The 22,223-nt window shown below is 33.7% G+C and overlaps 2 protein-coding genes across 3 annotated transcripts in view; both read right to left on the minus strand.

Annotated features, from left to right (window-relative positions):
* Positions 1–3,383: 3,383 nt before the first annotated feature.
* Positions 3,384–4,837, minus strand: LOC132299576 (transcription factor bHLH149). Its single transcript, XM_059796294.1, has 2 exons — positions 4,553–4,837; positions 3,384–4,254 (listed from the first exon to the last, which is right to left on the minus strand). Exon 2 carries the CDS (start codon positions 4,128–4,130, stop codon positions 3,495–3,497), a length of 636 nt encoding a protein of 211 aa, XP_059652277.1. The 5' UTR covers positions 4,131–4,254; positions 4,553–4,837; the 3' UTR covers positions 3,384–3,494.
* Positions 4,838–10,298: 5,461 nt separating this feature from the next.
* Positions 10,299–22,223, minus strand: part of LOC132299577 (protein SUPPRESSOR OF QUENCHING 1, chloroplastic) — a 29,130-nt gene continuing 17,205 nt past the window's right edge. The window contains exons 17-28 of one of the 2 annotated variants that reach the window (XM_059796295.1): positions 21,673–21,777; positions 21,451–21,515; positions 19,079–19,172; positions 18,699–18,856; positions 17,219–17,268; positions 16,989–17,110; positions 16,768–16,875; positions 16,211–16,303; positions 14,152–14,188; positions 12,531–12,778; positions 12,242–12,391; positions 10,299–10,716 (exon numbers count right to left, since the gene is read on the minus strand). In XM_059796295.1, coding sequence (XP_059652278.1) covers positions 10,549–10,716; positions 12,242–12,391; positions 12,531–12,778; positions 14,152–14,188; positions 16,211–16,303; positions 16,768–16,875; positions 16,989–17,110; positions 17,219–17,268; positions 18,699–18,856; positions 19,079–19,172; positions 21,451–21,515; positions 21,673–21,777 — 1,398 coding nt within the window. In that variant the 3' untranslated portion in view covers positions 10,299–10,548. Of the gene's footprint in view, positions 10,717–12,241; positions 12,392–12,530; positions 12,779–14,151; positions 14,189–16,210; positions 16,304–16,767; positions 16,876–16,988; positions 17,111–17,218; positions 17,269–18,698; positions 18,857–19,078; positions 19,173–21,450; positions 21,516–21,672; positions 21,778–22,223 lie in introns of those variants that run through there. The other variant, XM_059796296.1, reaches the window with a different exon arrangement.

A 22,223-nucleotide genomic window follows, 5' to 3' on the forward strand; every position in this document is an offset into this window, starting at 1 on the left:
TTTATTTATTATAAACGCGTCACTTCAATCTTTCAAGTCACACTAAACATTACAATCTTGGAGAGAATATGTGGGAAAGGAAAAAAAGAAAAGGAAAATAATCTGACAGGCGAAGATGATCAAAAGTTTGTCAGTCAATCAGAATGATAATCACACCAAACAACGTGATAATGTTGGCTTCATGGTTTGATACTTTTCAAGGATTAATGGCTCCTTAGTTTTACAGAACCATCTTTTATGATAACAATGTTTGACTTAGATGCTCAGGAGGAGATTCCTAATTTGACACTCGAAAAGTGCATTGAAGACAATACTCTTCTTGAAGGTTGAATTGCTTACTTGTAACTTACTCGAGGACTTGGTGCTGGGGTTGCACGAGTACTACTGTGGTTTATCCCCTAAGAGTGGGTCCAAAAGGCCCTTCCTTGGAGGGTTTCCACGCACCGAGCCCATCCCAATTTTTTTTTAATTTTTTTTTACTATATCTAATTTTAGTCTAGACCCAAATATATATATATATATATATATATATATATATATATATTATTATTATTATTACTACTATTAGCCCACTTCATTGACAATTCCTGAATTTGCTCTTATTTTCACTAACAAGGATCCTCTGAAGCACTAGAGAGGTCCAGCACAGAATCCAGTGGTTGAGATTGAATCGATGATGCAATCTCAACCACTGAATTTTGTACTACCTCTTCAGCATTGGAGAGAATTCTTGTCCTATTTTGACTATTACAATAACAATAATAAAAAAATCCATCAATATTGCCAACAAAGTTGGGCACTATACTATGGTTACAAGAGAGACCTCACAAAAAATAAAACATAGTAGTCCCACACAGTGTCAGCTTAATACCAACTTGACTGGGTTGGTACCGAGCCCAAGGTTTTGAACAATATTTTGAAGTTAAAATCCACCACAAAATGCCTCAACAAAAACATATCAAGATCGATAAGTAAATCTCTGGTAGGACATTAAAGAGGGGATGCACATGGATGCATGTGAGCTTACAGTGTGTGGACATAACACATGAATCAACAAAAGCAAACACATTTTGTTTTGGTTAGGCTAAGAAGCCAATTATGTGGTCCTTCATTCAACTCCATATGCAACCCCTCTAGCTCGGAAAGCCCTTGTGATAGTGATGGGACTAGGGCACCAATCGGAGTCTCTATCTGAAAAGTGACTGTGGCGCTGTTACGGTGGCACACGTGTTGGCCCTTGACAAGGAGAAAGGGCTATCTGACACTCTTTCCGAACTGAATCATTTGTTATTATATCATGGTGCTATAACAGTAGGGACGGTCATGATCATTCACATGCACAATGTTATAGTAGCAGGAACGGTCAGAATCATTCACAATACGTATGAAATCGTCACATGTATAAATGATTCTGGCCGTCCGCAACCTGTCCGCAACCTGTAATGCAGATGATCCGAACTCAACCCTTCATTCCTCTACACGCTCTCACAAATGCTCATTATGAAGCTCGAATTCTGGCGTCGTTATTGGAGAGGATAAGTTTTTCCATATGAGGTAATATCCCTACGATACTATTGCCTTTTCCTTTTCTTTTTTTTTTTTCTTTTTTTTTTTCATATATATATATATATATATATTTAAGTTCCCTCTAAAATATTGGAACTCATTCATTTAGCTTATTATTTCTCTAAATGATTTGTGCATACCTTTGTTCAAGCAAGATCACCTCCCTAAAATTCATCATATGGTGCTCTAAAACGAGCTTAATTTAATGTCTACTACAATAAGAGAGATAGGTTGATGCCAATTTTGTCTAGTGGACCAGGTTTTAAAGGGCACTATTTTCATATCACTACAAAAAGACTCATGAATATCCACCACTATAACATACTTGAGCAAATCAGGTTACTCATGAAAAAAGGATGGTTTTATTGAATGAAGAGGGCACATGGATGCATGTGACTTTATAGAATGTGTGTACAAACGCATTAAAATTGAATCAATAAAAGCACACACATTATGTGTGTTGTTGGGCTGAGATTAAAAAAAGCCTACGGAAACAGCATTTTGTGGTCCTCCTTCATTCAACACCATCTCCAAAACCCTAGTGATAGGGATTCCACCCGGCACGGCCGGCGTCGCGATCTGAAAGGTGACAGCCAGGCAGTCGCGGTGGCACACGTGTTTCGTCGTGGTTTAGACCGGAGAGAGGGGGGCCATCTGATGGCTGAGAATGACCCTTCCCCTCACCCACAACACAACACACAACACCTCACCCACAACACAACACACAACACAATGGTGGGGCTTGTGGTGTTTTAGACATTGAATACCACTTATCTTTAACCATATTACTTTTGCTCATTGAACAATTATCCTTAGACCATAAAGTTTTTATTCATTGAACAATTTGGATTCAATTGAAAAAGATAAAGCATGTGTCATCATTAAATATGGCAATGTTTGTTTTCTTTTGCATCTCACATGTGCCATTTAGTTGGTGGGGGCTAGAGGTCAGTGGCACTTGAAATTGTAGCACATGACATGCATATCTTCCCCTATTACACCAATTTGGCTGATTCCCCAACTTTCTGGCTGTGGGGTTGGCTCTTACCCCTATTACTTTTTACCATTACCATTATCCAGTAGTCTAATTGACCGAGCATCTAATTTTTAAAACGGAGTGTTTTCGTATTCGGGTCCTCATATGTGACATATGACACCATGCTTAATTAAATTAAAATAACATTCACATTAATCAACAAGTTACCATCCTACCGATTATGAAAGTGAAAATGTGAAAAGCAATTGTCCACTAATTTTATGACAATGATGAAGATTATGCATTGTTTTGATGTGATTTGTGCAAGTCACTCATGGATATAATTATTTCATTTTAGTTGTTTTCATAACCATTGAAGGAAATTATTTTACTAGGAATGCTTTGTGAGAATTTTGGATAATTCTGCATAAATCTCGCACAAATTGATAGGGTTAAGTTCTTTATTTTATTTTTGGATGATCCAGGATATATAAGACTTTGTCCCGACTAATCCCCAGGACGACTGATAAGGTTAAGTTTGTTTTGCTTGAATTAATTTTTAATTTTTGAAAATAATTTTCAAAGAACGGGTAAAACATAAATAAGAACTAGTCTAAAATGTAAGACTTCGTCACTATAATGTGTGATTAAAGGGAATCAAATAGCTGTCTTATGGGTAATATAAAATCTTAATATTAGTTGGCAAGTTCAATTCAATCAATAAAATAATTAGAAAAATAAACAAATTGTGATTAAAAAACCCAAAACCAAAAGAAAAAGTAAAACAAAATAAAAAAAAGAAAGAGATGGTGGAGCTCAAAAGAGAGAAAAAAGGCGTGTATACAATAAAATACGTGAATTTAAAAACTCAATAAGAACAAGGGGTTTAAAATAATACTAAGAAATTAAAAGAAAAAATAAAAATAAGGTAAAGAAAGTAACTAAGCCGAGCCTAAGATGGATTCGAGCTGAGCCGATCAAATGGGGCGGCTATGTTTCCAGCGCCGGCAGCAAGTCCGGTGAGCTCAGTCATGGTTCGAACTTGCATCTGTAAAGCAGCAATGTAATCGGTGACTTCTTCTAGAAGGTTCGGGAACGTCAGTTTCTGGCAACCGGGGACTAACCGGCCGAGAACGCGAACTTTTTGCTGCAACGCCGGTGACCTCCTCTTCTCCGCCGGTTTCTTCAACCGGATATCGCCGGTCACCTTCACCTTCCGGTGCTTTTTAAGCCTGTTGCTGAGTTTCAACCTGAGCGGACTCGCTAGAATCGCTCTGCTCCATCGAGTCCTCCCCTTGGCGGTTGCCGCCAGGACTCGGTCGGCCGTCTCTCGGATATTGCGGCCGCCGACGGCGGCGGCGGAAGACGTCGCAGGAGGAGGAGGAGAATTCCGGCGGACTTGACGGAGGGCTTCGATGAGCTTCGAAGTGTAGATCTGGTGCTCGGCTTCTGTTTTCCATCTGGTACGTTCGATCTTGACTTGTTCTTCCATTTGATTTTCGGTCTCGATTTTTCTTCTCTTTTTGCGCTTCGATTCTCGCGATCTGTTGGAGCTCGCTTCGGGATTGGAGATCAAAGTTGACGCCATCGATGGATAGATTCAGAAACAGAGGTGAGAGAATACAATCAAAATCTATACGGAATATGCTCTGTTTCTTTTCTTCCAACAACACTCTCTCTCTCTAAAATTAAGCTTCGAGAGTTAGAAACACCTGCAAATAAAGAAAGAGGCCCTTTGAATTCTTAAAACACATACAAAAAATTACTATTAATAATCTATACAGTTCATACATTCAATTTAATCTACTAGATCATGTGATTCAGGTAAATACAATACCTTGAACATGCCTACATATATTATACATACATACATATATATATATATAGAATATCAAAATCGAGTTCTTATTGTTATGAATTAAAGCAAATGAGATCAAAAGCAAAGGAGGGTAGAAAAAGAAAAATCAATAAATGAATCGAAAAAGTAGCAAAACAGAAATAAGTCCATACCTTGGAAACTGGTTTCTGAAGAGATAACTGAGTTGACAACTCTCTGAGAGAGTGTGTGTTTTTAATTGGACCTCCAGATGAGGTGGCGGAGGAGGAGGAGGAGGGGAGAGAGGTGGTGGCGTTGTGTGTGTATATGTGTGTATATATGTGTGAGTATATATATATATATAGAGAGAGAGAGAGTTGGGGTTAAGGGGGAGTGGAGGGGAGGTTGAAGACTTAAAGAGCAATGAGAAGAAAGCACGCGTCGTTTCTTTATTCACATTTATTGGCTTTCCTTTTTCCCTCCCGATTTCGTGCGCCGAGAGCTTCCCCATTTTCTTTCCTTCGTTTATTCATACATTATTCATATAACTATTTTGTTATTGCTTTTACTGTATTTGCTTATATTTAGTTATTTATTTATTTTTATATTTATATGACCAATTCTGTCCTATAAAATTATCCTGGATCTGATCTGATTTTTTTTATTTTTATTTTTATTTTTTATTTTTAATTTTTAATTTTAATGATGGTGTCGAACTTCTTAAAATATTATTTATCACTAGATGCATGCAATATTTCATTTCACATACACCCGACAATTTATTTAAAAATTAACTTTTTATGAATGATGATAGGCAAAACTTCTTTGGAGAAAACTTAATTAAACTTTTAAAATTAGCAAAGTAAAAATCGTAGAAAGTTAATCAAATCAAATTCAATCAAACAAACTAAATTAACAAGTTAATAGAATTATCAATGAAGTTTTGACTTTTTTTGGTGCTGATTTTAAATGGATTATTATTATTATTATTATTTTTGACTTAGAAATAAATTAGTTTTAGAAGTACAACCAAACCGAATTGATTTAAAAACAGAAACATTCAAAGCAATGAAGGACACATTATTAATAAGCATTGAATAATCTCTCCAAGACATATAAGAAGTACATTTGTGTTTGTAACTTCATCAAACAATGGAAAATATTTTCAATCATCTTTAATTTACATTTAATGAAGGCAATCTTCAAGAACACATGTCCTCCAATCATCTTAGCTTGCTTTCAAAGGTAGATGAAACTCAAAGAAGAGTCATTAGATCTACTTAAACCTTGATTTTGGTGGTCTTATATATGTAATAATAATTTATTTACAGACTTTAAGATTTGTTTGTTGCGACAGATATTACATTGTAGGTCACCTGTCTATCAAACCATTTATTCAAACATTTATCACACGACCTAGTCTTATTTAACATGTGTCCAATTCAATGCTTAAAGTTTTACCATATGTTTTTTTTTTTTTCTTTTTTTTTTTTTGACTTTTCACCAAACGCGACACAGTAGATTAAAAAATCCCATAGAAAGAGTGAGGAGTCTGGATTCAATGTAACGAATCTCTAGAGTCTTGTGCAATTTTTAAATGCAATTAAATCATGATTCAATGTAATAGTTATTTTTTATTTTTAGAATAAATGTGTTGAAACACATTTTAAATATTCAATTAAGAAAATATAAAATGATTTTTTATTTTATTTTTAATCCTGACAAAGTAGGGGCACCGACACATATATTCGGGGAGTTGAACGCTTTACGAACTAGTCACTGTGTGATGATTTATGGGGGCAAATGCGAGACATTGAGAGAGTTGCCATACTGACAGGTTAAGGGTGTCATGATATCACATTGTCTGGGAAAGGTGAATGTAAAGTATTATATATAGGTTCAACACCTTTCAATGTTGTAATGCGATTTAAAATCGTGATGACGATGAATTTATAAAAAATATGTAGTTAAACGTCCTTATGTAGGAATAATACCATAATGAATGATCTCTTAAAAAGTCTGGTTCGCGAATAGCCAAGTGGCGGAGCTCTTTTGATAAGAGTATGCTTTCAATATCATTATTACGAAGTATTATTTTTAAAGCACTTAAATTATATTTCAATACATTAATTCTTTATGTTAAAATTTAGAATAGATGCTTTGAAAATCTCTAACGACTCACTGCAACTCAGGCGGGAGTCACGAGCAACACCACGATCCAATGGAAAAAAAAGAATGTTAAAATTGATGTTAGGTTAAAATTGATGTTAGATGGTTAGATTTGCAATTTTATGAACCCATAAGTGGCATTTTTGTAAACTCACAGCAGGATATATATATATATATATAAGGTGGAAAACATGGGAAGACCATTTCTGGTGTCTCTCATTATCGTGTCTTGCAAGGCCAATATGCTGCATTATTTTATACATAATGACAATTCATTTGGTTGAATTTGTAACTAGTTGGTGACATGGAAATGGATTATTTTATTACTAAAAACTGCATAATGTTGGCCTCCATTAAGGGTCTGTTTGGTGGGGTCAGTCCAAATTGTTTTTATTCTCAACAATGATTAGTGGGTGATGCACAAATATATATATAGATTTTTATATATATATATAGAGAGAGAGAGAGAGAGGGGAGAGAGGGGAGAGAAAGCATGTGGTTGTTTTCTTCGTGGCACTTTCCATCTACTTTGGCCTTTGTTTTGGTTTTATATGAAGGTTTTGCTGGACTCTCGCCACTTTATTGGGTGTGGAGAGGTTTTAGCCACGTTAACATGTCAATACAGTCTCCTACTTTTATCTTCTCTTTCTTTTGTATGTATATATAGTATATATACACATATATATTTGCCTGAGGGTATACATACTTTAAAGCTTAATTCTTTATTACTCAGGTAATACCGACACATCTTTATTTTTGTATATATATCTAAATATTGTATTAGTTACGTGATACGGTAATTGTTCTCTCCGCATTAATGATGGAACAAATTTAACTAATTTTTACATGAGTAGACATCAAGAATATTAACAAACCATAATAATTCATACCAAAATTCACTCATAGACAGGTGATGAGATTTGTAAAGTTATGAGTGTGACTGACATTAAGCTACAATCTTAAATTTAATTGACTGTCATGTGTTTTTTTATCTGTGTACATATTATAAAATACATGTACATACATATGATTCTTGACCATCCATGGATGAACATTTTTGTGTGTATCATTATATATATATCAGTTGCAACTCATGACAATCAATAAACATTGTTGCTAGAAATTTCAATAATTTGATCTTATGAATGAAACCTTCCTTAATGGAGGCTACGAGGTGTCATTAAGCTTAGCCTTTATATAATCAAAGGACAAAGAATACCTTAAAAAATTCAAATGAGTCCTGTAAGGACGTGGCATGCCAGATATATCTGTCTCCTTGCGCGGGACAGGCTTCATTGTCACAATAAAAATACTCCGTAAATAACAAGTGGTAATTGACTCCGTTCACTGCTCCCCCCACCTCTCTCTCTCTCTCTCTCTCACACACACACAGCACAACACAATTTTAGATTTACTATATGGAAAATGGACAAACAGATATGCATGGTATGGCTCTGTTTGGGTTTGGCAATTTTTAAAGTAATCCAAGTCAGAAACATGAGATTTACTAAGCATTATATATATATATATATATATACTCCTATATGATATTAAAAAAGCTTTTAAAAAAATACTTCAATATAAAATCTAATATAAGACTTAGATATGAGTGAGAACTGACATCATCTTCACAACTGATCGTCTTATAATTTTAATTTTCAATTATATAAAGAAAAATTAATATAAGACTTTAATTTTATATCATGACTTAAACTTTTGTTACATTTTGTAACTGACGTCATAATTCACATCATGACTAAAACTTTTAAACAGTCCAATTTTGTCGTCCTTCTCTATGTAAAATTTTGTCTCTGTCAAGAATTGAGAATTACTCTCAGCACTAGATGTTGGAGAATTTCTTACCAAACACACACACACTGTATATGTGTTTGCTGTTTAGCCAACAAATAATCTTTACTTGTACAGTTACTAGTTAATTTAAGAATTATGAGTGGACCGACCAACACAGAAGCTCTCATTGTCTCTATTCTCAATCAATTATATTCATAAGAAAGAGTAAAAGACCAAGTCAATAACTGGATAAGAATGATAGGGTTTTGAAGACCCGTGATTGACCATTACACCCAATTTGTCTTGGTGCATTGGATGGTCCCTAACGTGGCCTTTTTAATTATTTAACACATGTTTTTTTTTTTTTTTTTTTTTTTTTTAAATCAACCAACTTTCATTTCATTAATAATGACTTTATTATAACTTACTTAAATTTGAAGGCCAAACCATATGTTTTGTCTCATGTGTCACGGACGTTTGGTTTATGGGTTGTTAGGGGTTTTGACTTCTACAACGTTGTAGCAGCGTATTTCATTCTCTTGCCGACTTAAATATTACTGGAATAATGCTATTTAGATATATTCTAAAGCTGAAGTATTTAGTCGATTTAGTTATTTTATTTTCTTTGATTAAGTAGATAGAATTCATACTTGGATTTATCCATGATTTAAAAATCCAATGAACTAAACTTGTAGCGTTTTAGAAAATCGGTTACAATATAATTGTCTTTACAATTGTTGTGTATGAACTTGTCCTACCTCAAAAGAAAAGAAAGAAAGAAAGGAATAATTAAAAATAATTGATTAATTATTCTCAATTCAATCTCCTGGTTAGATGTTAAAAGCAATTTGTTCAAGAGCTGGAAAATCAAAAGAATATGAAATATTGGAAACAAAAAATAAAAGAAAACAGATAATTCATATTGTCTATTGATTTAGACAACAATAAAGATGAAGAAAAAGACGAACACGAACTGTTATAAGTAAATCCATTTTTTTTTTTTCACAAATATAAGATATTTTCCACTAAAAATAAGAAAATGAGGTGCATCAATAAACCATGGTCCATTTGTTTAACTCCCAGGACCAGACCCCACCAAAGGAGTATAAAATGGAACAACTATAAGAGTGGCATAAATCCACTTGCATAATTACATAGTGACTTATAATTAAAAATTCAGAAAAGCATTGTTGGTGATTAGATAAACATGGGATTTGGTGGAGCAAACGTGTTTTACGCTGTCATCAAATAATATAATAGTGTGTCTTAAAAGCTTAAAAAATTGATTACACACATAATCATTTCATGTTACTTGATTTTGAGGATGTTCAAATATTGGTTTTATCTGTGGATGTATTTGTTTGGTTGGTTTGTAGGGCTCAACAATTATGAAAATAGAACATTACATAAATCCAAATAATTGTCAACACCGTCATGGTTCAACAACTAGAAGACAAGTGCACATGTGTGGGTGACTTGGTTAGCAATCCATCACCTTGCTTATGACACACATAATGATGATGATAATGATAATTATATCAATTAAAACAATTAACAACAAAAGTAGATGCAATTAAATCATCACCTAGAATGCAGGCATGGACAGGTCTTGACAAAGACAATGCATGGATCTGCGATCATGTATTCTGGCAGGCATGTGTGAGTGTCTATATATATATATATATATATATATATATCACACTCGAAGCAGTGATGAAATCAGCAAAACAAAGTTCCAAGAGTTGAAGCAAAAAATAATACTGATCTTGATTATTGTCAGAGAGTGTCAGTGCTTATATCTACAATTTAAGCCAGGAAACAATGGGGTTTGACCTATCAAATAGAGGGGCATGATCAGTACAGCAAATAAAAAATAAAATAAAATTTTGACGACTTCGTTGACTTTGATTGAATGTAAATTTACTTCTTGTAGTTCAAGTCAATATATATGTAGATGGTCACAGAGAAAAATTATGAACATGTAGCGAACGTAATTCATGTAGTATACCTTTGGTTCAATAAATTGTTCCAAGTACAAAAGAATAAGTTTTCTCCCGGAAATGAAAATCTGTATGGTTTCAGATCAGAGTGATGAAAAGAAAAGAAAAGGCAGAAAGGAGATGGTTGGACAATGATTAGATTCATGTAAATGCTATAGTTGCTATATCCAATGGAATGTCATACTATTATGATACAAGGTAAGAGGAATCATTCAGGGAACTTATCGTATTCACATGTTTAGACTCGGGGAAAGTAAGCTGCTTGTGGGAGCCCTGGGCTTCACAACATATGGAAGTGTGATTTCTGCCGGGGTCGAGTCTGGTACCGCCTCTTTGAAGGGCACTTCAAAAGCCAGAGACTGGTATAGACATACCTCATCTTCCTTACAGTAGTAAACCTGGAATGTAGATACCAATTCCAAATTAATTAAGGGCCCAAAATAAGTAACAGATGAACTGTGAGCTCAGCATGAGTTTTTTTTTTTTTCTCTCATCAGAGCAATGAAAAATGCTGGTCTCAAGTGAAGTTCTAATTGTTTCTAAAACAGTACACTACGAACTATCAGAATGGGGTATGAAAAATTTAGAGTAGTCAACTTGATGTTATTTGGTGTTTGCTTAGCTTTATCCATTACTTAATGGAGACATCGAAGATTGTGGAGCAAAGGCGCTGCTAAAAAGTAGCTTCAGGTTGCATAAACTAAGTGATTGGTTCCAGGACAGATCACCCTTAAGCTACAGCCTCGCTAAAAAGTAGCTTCAGGTTGCATAAACTAAGTGATTGGTTCCAGGACAGATCACCCTTAAGCTACAGCCTCCATCCTTGAACCTTTGATGTCAAAAACTTAAACTGGTTTCATGTTTGTCTTCAGCAAAACATGGCCAGACAACCTGGAAAAGGAGCATATATTGAACCAACAGAAGAGGACCCCAAGGCTTTGTTTGGTTCTCAAGAACAATGACATTGCCTTTGGAAGTACAGAATCAGCGCCTTGGAATTGGAGGAAATTCAATTTAAACTTTGAACTAAATTTTCTCCAATTCCAAATTCAAGGTGCTGATTCGGTGCTTCCAAAGCCTATACATAGCATGAGGGAAAATAAAAGGAAAAGGAGGAATTACTCTATTTATGGAAAATTTAGATAACCATTCCACACAGATTTCCCACATTTTATCTTTCTTCTGCAAGATAATATTAATTTCTTCAAAGTAAAAAAATCTGTTATTTTCTCCTTCATATTTTATTTTCTAGCTTTCCAACACAGCCATATAAGGGAAAATCAACTCTCCTCAAATTTATTTTCCTTTTTCTCATAGTTTTTGAGTCCAAATGAAACCCAAACATATTTGAAGAAAATTCGTCAAGGTCCTTGCCTTAAGTAAGGATTTGTGTGGGACCCACAACCCTAAGTATGGGTGTGGGATGCTATGTCTGATATGTCTGGTTGACATGCATGTAGCACGTATATTTAATAATTTTAGTTTGTTATATTAATGCATATAAAGCTTTCTTACTATGTTTGTTTTGATACTATTACTTTGGAAAGAGTGGTGTGTTTATGTTGAACGCTCAAAAAAATACCATTTTGTTTTAGGAAAAAAAAAAAAAGCAGCATTCAAGATTATATAAATATTTACCCGTATCTCTGTTCCTTGAGATAACCAAGTCAATATAACATAGGCTTGTCTAAATCCAATTAATCCTAAAACCAATGTCCCAAGCTCACTAGTTCTATAGACAGCAGCTATAGGGTGATTCATGATCTCAAGGATGCAAAAATTATGACAACAAACTTTTTATCCATTACAAGGTTCAATTTGGTTTAGCAATTTCTCACTAAAAAAAGAAAAGAAAAGAAAAGTAGGACCCTTGCAACAAATGAAGATATATAACCTGGAAAGCTTTCTTTAATAAAGGCATACCTTGCAATTTATTCTCCCAATGGAAGCTAAAGGGGAAGATCTTCTAAAATGAAGCACCGCAGATCCTTCTGGGTTGAGATTTCCATCCACAGGATCAATAACCATGGCATTTTCTGGCTCAGTTTCTACAATAAATTTACTACGTGCTTCCTGCATTTGATATTAGGAGGATAAGTTTATACGATATATTCCATAAAGATCATATTACTAATGAGTACAAGAATGGTAGTTCACAGAAAAGTTAATATAAACCATAGTATAGAAGATGAACCCTCAGAGAGAGAGAGACCTTTGAGAAATGGTATCCTTCAGGTACTGATATTTTGATTCTTAAGTTGCCCTCGTTAAATGAACCACCATCGACTGAAATGGTCACTGTGTCAGCTGAGGATCGCCTTCTAAGGCGTTTCAAAGATCTGGATTTTGGTGCAGGAGGCTGAACTCCTTTCAGTTCTAAAGTTAGAAGTTCAACTTTTTCCTTGTTCAAGTCTAGATATCTAATTTCACTATTGTTTGTATCGGCTATGAAAAGTCTTCCTGCAACACATCAAGGAATCATGCAATTAAATTATACCCAAGATGTAAATTCAAAACCCAATGCCCACATAGAAACACAATAGGCCCTGAAATAACAATCATTGCTAACGCCACATGCATCAAAGGGTGGTTCTGCGAAGTTCTCATGACTGTTCATTGAAATGATTTGCAATACAAGCAAGCATGTCTTAAAAGGAAAGTTCCCTAAAAAATAATATAAAGACAGCCCAAATTTGTCCAAATTTGGTTTTAATGCGAAGTTATATCTCCAAAATATGTCAAGAAACTAGGTCTTGATTTGCACAATATCTCTCTGCCCTTCAATTGAAAATATCAGGATGGGATTTGTGTTATAGAAATTTAGATTTAGAAGCAGAAAAGAAAAAGATAATTTACAAGCTATAATTCTTTTTGTCAAGTTTACATTTGACTTTGACCAATGTTCTTCCTGATTTTTCTCTCATTGCCTCCACTTTCCACTGCAACAACTATAATATGTAATATGGATGTCTAAGTTGCTGTAAGGTCATCATGTTTAATGAAAATTCAATTACAAGTGTTTGGACTAAAGAGGCATATATGAATTCCAGCTGAGGCTTTACAAAGGATATCATACAAAATTGTAGGAAATTACTGCTAGGAGAGACAAGACGGTCAAATTGCTACATCACACTGGGAAAACTAGTTTCCACAATTCATTCACAAGCAGAATTTCAATATGCTTGTGTTTGTTTTAAAGTTGAATCATCATAGATTCCTCTTACAACTACCACACCAACTTCTACGGAGTAAGATTATCTGCAAAAATAAGTATTTGCCTTTTTGTTGTCTACATTCTTTGATTATCAGACTGAAGGATTTTTTATTTTTTATGTGAAAGGAAAAAGCAAAACCTGTACCTATGTACAAATTCGAGATATGTATAAAATAAAAAATAAAAAAAAATTCATGTGTTGCAATGCTGTTATATTTCAGCTGATACAAGGTATCAGCAGTCGATATCAACTATGAGCGTCAAAAAATACTTTGTCAGTCAGTGCTATTGCCAACATTAAGCAACAATATAACCTTACAGGTTAGATTTTTCAATCAAAAAGTAGACTATTGTCTCCAATTTTATTAATGACAAACAAACCCTCCAAACATTCGGTCCCTATTTTTGGAACTTAACTATAGGATTCCCAGCAGAATAAAATGGGTCGAATTCATAAAAGGTGAAAGTATAACTAAAATTAATAACTATGCAACTTCGTTTACTATAATGGATGCAAAATATATGTTCAGAATCCCTAAAAGATTGTGTTATAAGTTGAGGAATGCAACAGATAACAGCTATGAAGAATTTTTGGCACATAAATAGTGAAGAGCGTCACCATTTTCAGCTTCAACAATTCCGGATGGCTCTGAAAGCTGCAATAACATGAATTTTTTAGAATGAAATTCCAGACTACCAGGTGAAGGTAGAAATATGGTTATAGCTTAAGTAAGACACTAGAATAACATTAAGTCAACCCTTTCATTTGTATACACCAAGAGACTTCACATGGAGAACATTTATCAATGACAATGCCACATTAACCACATGCAAAAGTATGCCTTAGTAATATATTGTTATTCACTGATTGTTGTCAGTGTTGTGCATATGTAACAAGTAAATTGATGCAAAAGAAATGTCTTTTATTGTGGCTAAAAGAAAGAAGGCACATCCAGCAGCATCACAACATGTAATAAGCAAAACCGACAAGGACTCCAAAAGTCTTAATTTTGCATATTTCAGCTTAAAGAGATGGCAGTTAAGCAGTTCAATTAAAACTTGCCTATAAATTAATAATAATGAGTGCTGATTTGACAGGAATAGTCAGTTAAATGTAGCATTTTGAAAGTAAAAGCATTGTCAAAACTTCAGATGAAAGCATTAAATGGATGAACTGCAGTCATTTATGTAAATAACATTACATGAGAATTTAAAGAATCAGGCACAAATCTTGAATACTGCTAATGAAAAATTGACAGAGAATTGTGAATATTTCATTTCTAATGAGAAAATGAGTTCCTAGATAGATACATAAACACATCTTAAGCCAAGGTCCAGCAGCGTAAACGAGGAGCTTATGTTATATATATATATATATATATATATATATATAAAATTCATTTTTAAGATTCTGCAGTTCATGAAGAAGAAGATTTCATTTATAACTTGTTTACCCATTTTTTTATAATTTTTTTAATAAATATTTTGGTCCTTTGCATATATAATTAGCTTCTTCCTATCAATGTTATGGGCAGCAACATAATATTACACATGAAACCCCCCTAATATATCATCAGACATCTGCTTGCTGTTAGGACCTTTGTCAAACACTTAGTTCGGCTATATAAATTCCTCCAATATTTCCCTTATCTTAGTTTAAGCCCTTCTGCCTTTATGGTCCTGATCTTAGAGAGTCTTTCCTGCACCAGAGTGATCATCAATTCTTTTTGTAACCTTTTTGCTAAACCTAGTTCTCATAAATGCTTAAAGGATATTACCTAGAATATGTCTTGCCTACACGGGGTGTGTTGGAAGGGGAAGATTGGGGCATTATTTTGTGCAAAGTGGCTGCTCTTGTATTCGATTTATTTATTTATTCTGGATAAGTAAATTTTTGCCATTTCATCAAGCAAGAATTACTACTAATGCCCCATTCTCAAAATTATTATCCATAATTTTCTATCCATTGATGATTGATCTCAAGATCCTCCTTATATTTGCATTCAGAATAAATCCACACCCTATTATAAAAATACACCAACATTGTGCCATAATTCTTTTCATCACGTGATTTTAATGTGGTATGTCTCAGGCCATAGTACAGAGCAATCACACAAAATCAGCCACTGACCTCCAATCCCAAAGGCAGATTTCATGCTGCTCGCTATATCTTAAGTCCATAATGCACAAGGGTTACTCCAGCTTAATAAATAGTGCGTGTGTGAGTATCAGGAAATTTTAGTTTTTTATTTCATCTTGGAGGAGAACAACCTGAATGAAGAGTATTTTTATTGATAATTTTGAAGAAACATAAATCCTGGTAAGAAAAAGGATCACAAGATACAAATATATAATTTCTTTGAAAATTCTAATAAAAACATATGGAATTTCAATGAGATACAATTTCCTCATAACTTTTCATCCAAACTCCAACTTCAATAATATGATTCAGAAAAGGAAATTCCTTAACTATTTAACAGTGACATGCTCTTCTAGTTGCACTTTGTTCTTTACATAATCATTTTAGAATTAGTAGAACATTAAAATAAATAATACAAACTCAGACACCAATTTTTTAAATATAATTTGGCTTCTTTAAAATGGAAAAACAATACATAATGTACTATTGACATCTGTAGAAATACGTGAACAAGAAAACTACAGTACATGTATCCAACCTGAGCTGCTAGGGCTGTTCCATCTTTGAAACCAGCTCTCCCCGTCCCTGCCAATGTATTCACTCTTTTACTAGCTAGATCTAGCTTCTTGATCTGAAATTTGAAAATAAATTCAGTTTCAACCATTGCATATAATAATCACTACACAATAATTAATCCCCAAAGTAAAAGATCATTAGCAACTAATATATCATCACTAGAATGACACAACTAGGCAATCAAATCAAATATAATAGTCAAATAGCACTACACAGATTGCTTAGGTTTACTTGACTCAAACAACCTGGGTTTCTCTTTATTTAAATATATATATATATATATATGTATATAAAATCAATACAGTCAACTCACTCAACAATTTTTTTTACACAATGAATAAAACACGCATAAGAACAGACTTAGAGGCATAACAGAGGAGGTAAAATCCCCTATAAACCACTGGAAGCTTCTAAAATACTTTTCAACGTGAAGATTACTGCAACATCAGCATCGTTGGAAGTACACACTGCAAGTTACGGTATCTCCATAGTTCCTTTAGTTCAATAATCAGTAAGTACCTTGTGATTATAAGAATCTGCTAGATAAATTTGACCATCTTTCCCATATAAAACACCTAAAGGATGTTGAAGAAGTACTTCGGACCCTATTCCATCATGATCTCCAAACTGCAACAGTTAAAGATATCTTGAAGGAAATTATGTAAAAATTAAATTGCAAGATGAGAAACCAAATTGGTTTCATAATATGAAACTAGTTTCTTATTTGAAAACCAAAATACCTTAAACAAATCATCTGAGAAAACTGAATCACCACCAGCTAGTAATCGTGACCCTCCTGTTTTCAGATCAAGCGCTCGAATGGAGCTACTCTCGCTATCAGCAATATATGCCTCCTTCAAATCTAAAGCACACCCAAGAAATGTCTATCATATTAGTTGAAAATCCATGTAAAAACTTCATGACCTTGGTAGAAAGACATGGGAACTATCAAAGCATTCCAACATATTACCAGGCGATAATGAGATTCCAGAAGGTTGAGCAAATGATGTGCTTGTAGAGCTTTTACAATTAAATGACACAGAGAAAAAAAAAAAAAAAAAAATTAGACATGTAAAAATTCGGTACTGTTCGATTGTTTGTCTATTAAATAACGTTCTTGTACATAAGACATGCTAAGTATGTAATTAAACATAATAACAGAAGCAAAAATCTATACTTACATCCAAAGAAATAGAAGAACTGAAAATTTGAACCATCAAGAAAATTTTAAAATTAATGTGATCCTTGAAGGAGTCAATATTCTGTATGTATATATATGTAGAGGAATATAGATATACATGTATATATTATATATTACTTTTCAATCTTTTTTAATCTCACAGGGTAACTAAGATGGTTAAAACCGTATTCACTAAGTTGCCATAGATCCAATTGACTTGTGTGCTGTAAGCCCACTAAGCAAATCCATCATGATGTCATTGCTTTCTGCAGAAATTTATTCTTAGCCGACCTAACCTTTTTAAATACTATGCCATTTGAAATAACATAAGCTTATCAGGCTGCAATAAGTTCAGGACACAAATAGATGTAGCCAAAAATGAAAGTTCAGACAAAGTTTTAATTCCACAGGAAATCCTGTTCAAAATCTAAATTGGCCTAAACCCATATATTTAAAGGGGTTAGACCAAGGCAGGAATCAAAGTGGAGATGTTTTATATAAAGATATGTTCAATTTGGATAATAAGCTTAAATTCTCCTTGTACCTATTCAACGAATTATATGTACTTGAATTTTCCATGAAATGTCACGCCTATCAAATCTAGTTGTAAGTTAAAAACAATGCTTATTTATCAAAAAAAAGTTAAAAACAATGCTTAACACAGCCCAAATGAAACCAAATTGGTTTCTTGTTACAAGATGAATGGAAGGTGGGTGCTATAATGCACGGAGAGGGATTAAATTTGTTGAGCATGATCCAAGTGTGGAGACCATAAGTTTCAAGATCAGAGGAATCATAAATTTAGTAGTGCCTAGATCCAACTGGAAAGTTAGAATATGAATAACACATTGATCATTACTTGGGTACACGCTCACATATGTCAAATTTTGAAATTTGTATAACTCATTGTATGCAACTGTAACTGCAAGCAACTGTCAATTAATTCATGTACGTATATATCCTCTATTTGCCAATTTTCTAGTGTACATCGTAAACATGTCCATGGTACAACAAATATAATAAAGCAATCAACTCTCTAACATAAAAACTCTTTATGATATGGACAGCCTGATAAAAGAAATTTTAATACAGCAAAAGTAAATAAGTATATTAGTATGTATACATTAATAAACCTCATCTCATTATCAAAAAGCAACTTCTTTTAAGTCCATCTGAAGGGATAACAGGTACATACGAGTGATGAAAATTGACAAGAAAATATGATCAACCTACTTATAAGTGAACTTTATTCCATTAATACATACATTACCTTGAACCATTCAAATTTCTTTCATAACCATCACCGCTAAAAGCTCTTGTAATACCATCTAATGTATTATGTTCCCAGATCTGATGCTGGCCGGCCATAGCAATATAAACAATCTCATTGACTGGCTCAAAGCAGACATCCCATGGAGAGTTGAGGACCTGAAAGAACATGAATAAGAATCTATAATTTTTTTTTTTTCAAAAAAAAAAAAGGCTAATCAATAAAATTTGATAGGCAATTTGATTTTCAGCATCAGGACTATGCCAATGCACCTAAATTGATAAGCTTATCAATATTTTATAAGCAAAGGGCCCTAATTTCATCTCATTGGAAGCACGACAGAGATAACATTCTAAGAGTTTCATTTTCTTCAATCTTGCCTGAGTTGTTCCTGTTCCACCCCCTTTGTAGTCTGAACCTTTGGTTCCATTTCCAGCAAGAGTTTTCACTGTCTCGTTAACAAAATCAATCACCCTACAACAGTAGAAGTTAAACAAATTAAAAATTCACAAATCTATGCATAAAATCTGCCTAGCCTGATACTGTTAATGTTGTTCCCAGAGGCTTGACTCAAAGAATTTTCATGTGAAATTGAATTGGGATCAAGTCAGCTTTCTCACTGTTCCCAGCAAGAAGAAAGATGTGAGAAACACCAAAGACAGAAACAGGAAATGATCCCTTCATGTTTTCTGGGATGTATCATGCATGGTACAAGAAGTGACAATAAACATGTTGAAGGCCAGAAAATAGTAAATATTTATAATTATTTTTATTTTTTTAGTTTTTTCCAAGTGATAATTCTTCAATTCTTTGTTTTGCTTTTCTTTCCTTTTTTCTGAATGATTCATATTTTATGGGATGAATGGTACAAGGAGTGACAATTAACAAGTTGAAGACACGTAATGGATTTTTTTTTTTTTTTGTTGAAGACCAGAAATAGTAATTATTTAGTATGCACTTTTTATTTTTATTTTTCATGTGATAACTTTTAAATTCCTTGGTTTGCTTTTCTTTCAATTTTTCTGCAGTTTGACTATCCTATTTGCAGTCAACTTTAAATGAGGAGATTCTGTTGAAAAAAACTCAATAGCATTAATGGTTCATTGGAATTTTTCCAATGCTTCACTAGGATCAACTGGTACATTAACTACTATATCATGCATTCCTTTATTCTTCCCAAACATTGCTTCTCAAGTGATGCCAATCCCCATGGGAATGTTTATCCCAGGATAAATAACCCCATCTGTTCACAAATACTTCAATGTGTATGAAACCTGCCACTATCTCTGCATAATACATCCTAGTATCAGGTTTCTGACTAAGCACTGCTAATTAGCAAAGGACACTTTATCTATATGTCAAACTTGAGGAATTGGACCGTCCCCCAGGTTTTATTACTTCAGAGTAGGATAAGTAGGTCTGATGACAACCCACCTTCAATAACTGATTTTTTATTTTTTATTTGATTATACTAATCATTAGTTTGAATTCCTCAATGTGTATGTGTTTGTTTATCAAATCTGATTGATCAGTCATATATAAAAAGAAAAAGCAAAATAAACCAAATAAAATAATCACATGAACACTTCAAATTATTTGTAAACCCCAATGGGAAAGACTTAACCCAGGCAAATCAAATCCACTAGATGAAGAAAGGTGTTACAACCTAGGTATCAGATTCCAGCCCTAGAATCACCCAGTTGCCTCATATCCATGTTCCTCCTCTGACACTACTGCTGAGGATATAATAATCCGCTCATACGATTCACTCATCACCTTGTGATTGATCTCCTCTACTAGGTTGTTTGATGAACAAGTAATGGGATTTGCTGCCTTTTAATCTCTAATAATAACTCTTTCTTCAATTCTTTAAAATAACTCAAAATCACTCTCATAGCTAGATGATGTCTGTGATAAAGAAATAAAGATGCACTCCTAATCTATATATGACACAATTATGGAAAAAAAAATTCCCTATATGAAAACCCTATAAAATTTCATCAATGTCTCTTCTATATGTTTTTAAAGTAATATGTAGATATAAGGATTTAGGTGTAGTAGTCCACAAGAAAAAGTTTTTTGAAACTTTTTGTAACTGAATGAAATAACGAAAACTCTTGCGCCAGGTCAAGGATTGATCTTTGGCTAATGGTGGATCGAACCCTTGCTCTCAGCATCTAAGCAATCAATCCTTCCGCATGAGGGATCAATACCTCTGCATGCAACAGGGCAGTGAACTAAAATTAGGTTAAATATAATTTAAAAAGAAAATGAGAACATGAAAAAAATCATAATGCAATAAAATTTATCGTGCATAACTGTGTCCTCACTCAAGTTTAATTATTTAATCCTAATGTGAGTGATCAACACAAGTTATCCAATTATACCTGGGGCATTCTTCAATGTGTTGATCAACTTTGTTAGTCATCTCAGGGAAAAAAGAAAAAAAAAAAGAGTACAAACTTTGGATTTTCTTACAAATATGCCAACCTACGACACTAAGTCCACACTGAACTTTCTGGCATAAAAACAAATCTGGATGTTTTTCAAGTATAAACAGCATATCCTTTTAGAAACCGAATCAAATGAAGTTTCATCTTGTTTCTTCTCCAACTGTTTGATATTGCAATACTCTAAATGAGAAGATTAGTCCATAGACTCTGATGTCCGAATTCACAAGCATGTAAATAACAAAATGCTGAGAAAACTAAATCCACCAATCAATAGTAATAAGTTACCAAAACACCACTACCTTAAAGCATGGTTCTCAGTATCTGCTACATACAGGAGATTTCTCTTTGTGTTGTAAGCCAGGCCCTAAACAAACACACACACTATTAGGTCTCTGTCCATACAATCGATAATAAACATGATATAGAAAACCTTGCAAGATATGCAAACATCTCCAAATGAATGAAAGTACCCTGATTAAAGGAAATCTTTGACAGGCTAGTTCTGACAGAATAATCATTACCTGAGGGCGATTGAAGGTGGCATCATCAAAGTTGCCATCACTAAGACCCTCCACTCCTGTGCTCCCAATTTGGATAATGAAATTCCCATCTAGGTCGGTTACCACCTGAACTTCAGATGCAACAAGATTGTTTAGCGCCAATCCAGTTATTCTCCATCAAAACAGATTCACATGCACACACCAACATCAAGAAAAAGAAAGGGAAAATATAATTTTTTCATGAGAAAACGGTTTAAACAGTCATTTCCAAGTGCAATGGTAAAATATTGGGCTTCAAGCTTCGAGAATACATAAAATACACTCCCAAACCCTATATTGGTCGAACTGACTCAACTGGTTAGCCTAAGGCTATGTTGAGTCAAATCAAAGGTTTAATAACAACTCTAGATCAAGAATATCTCATGGGAGATCTACAAACTTCTTAAACCTAATGCAAAGCAGCTTCTCATAAAATCTTTTCAGTAATTTAGGTACATAATTTATGCGATACATGAACTGGGTCAATAGCGAATTTTAGGGTTTCTTTTCTTTGCAAATTTGAAAATTATATT

Source organism: Cornus florida, unplaced genomic scaffold (assembly GCF_030987335.1).
Source record: "Cornus florida cultivar Cherokee Brave unplaced genomic scaffold, ASM3098733v1 CherokeeBrave_3.0.0_Hap2_Chr03, whole genome shotgun sequence".
NCBI classification, from domain to species: Eukaryota; Viridiplantae; Streptophyta; class Magnoliopsida; order Cornales; family Cornaceae; genus Cornus; species Cornus florida.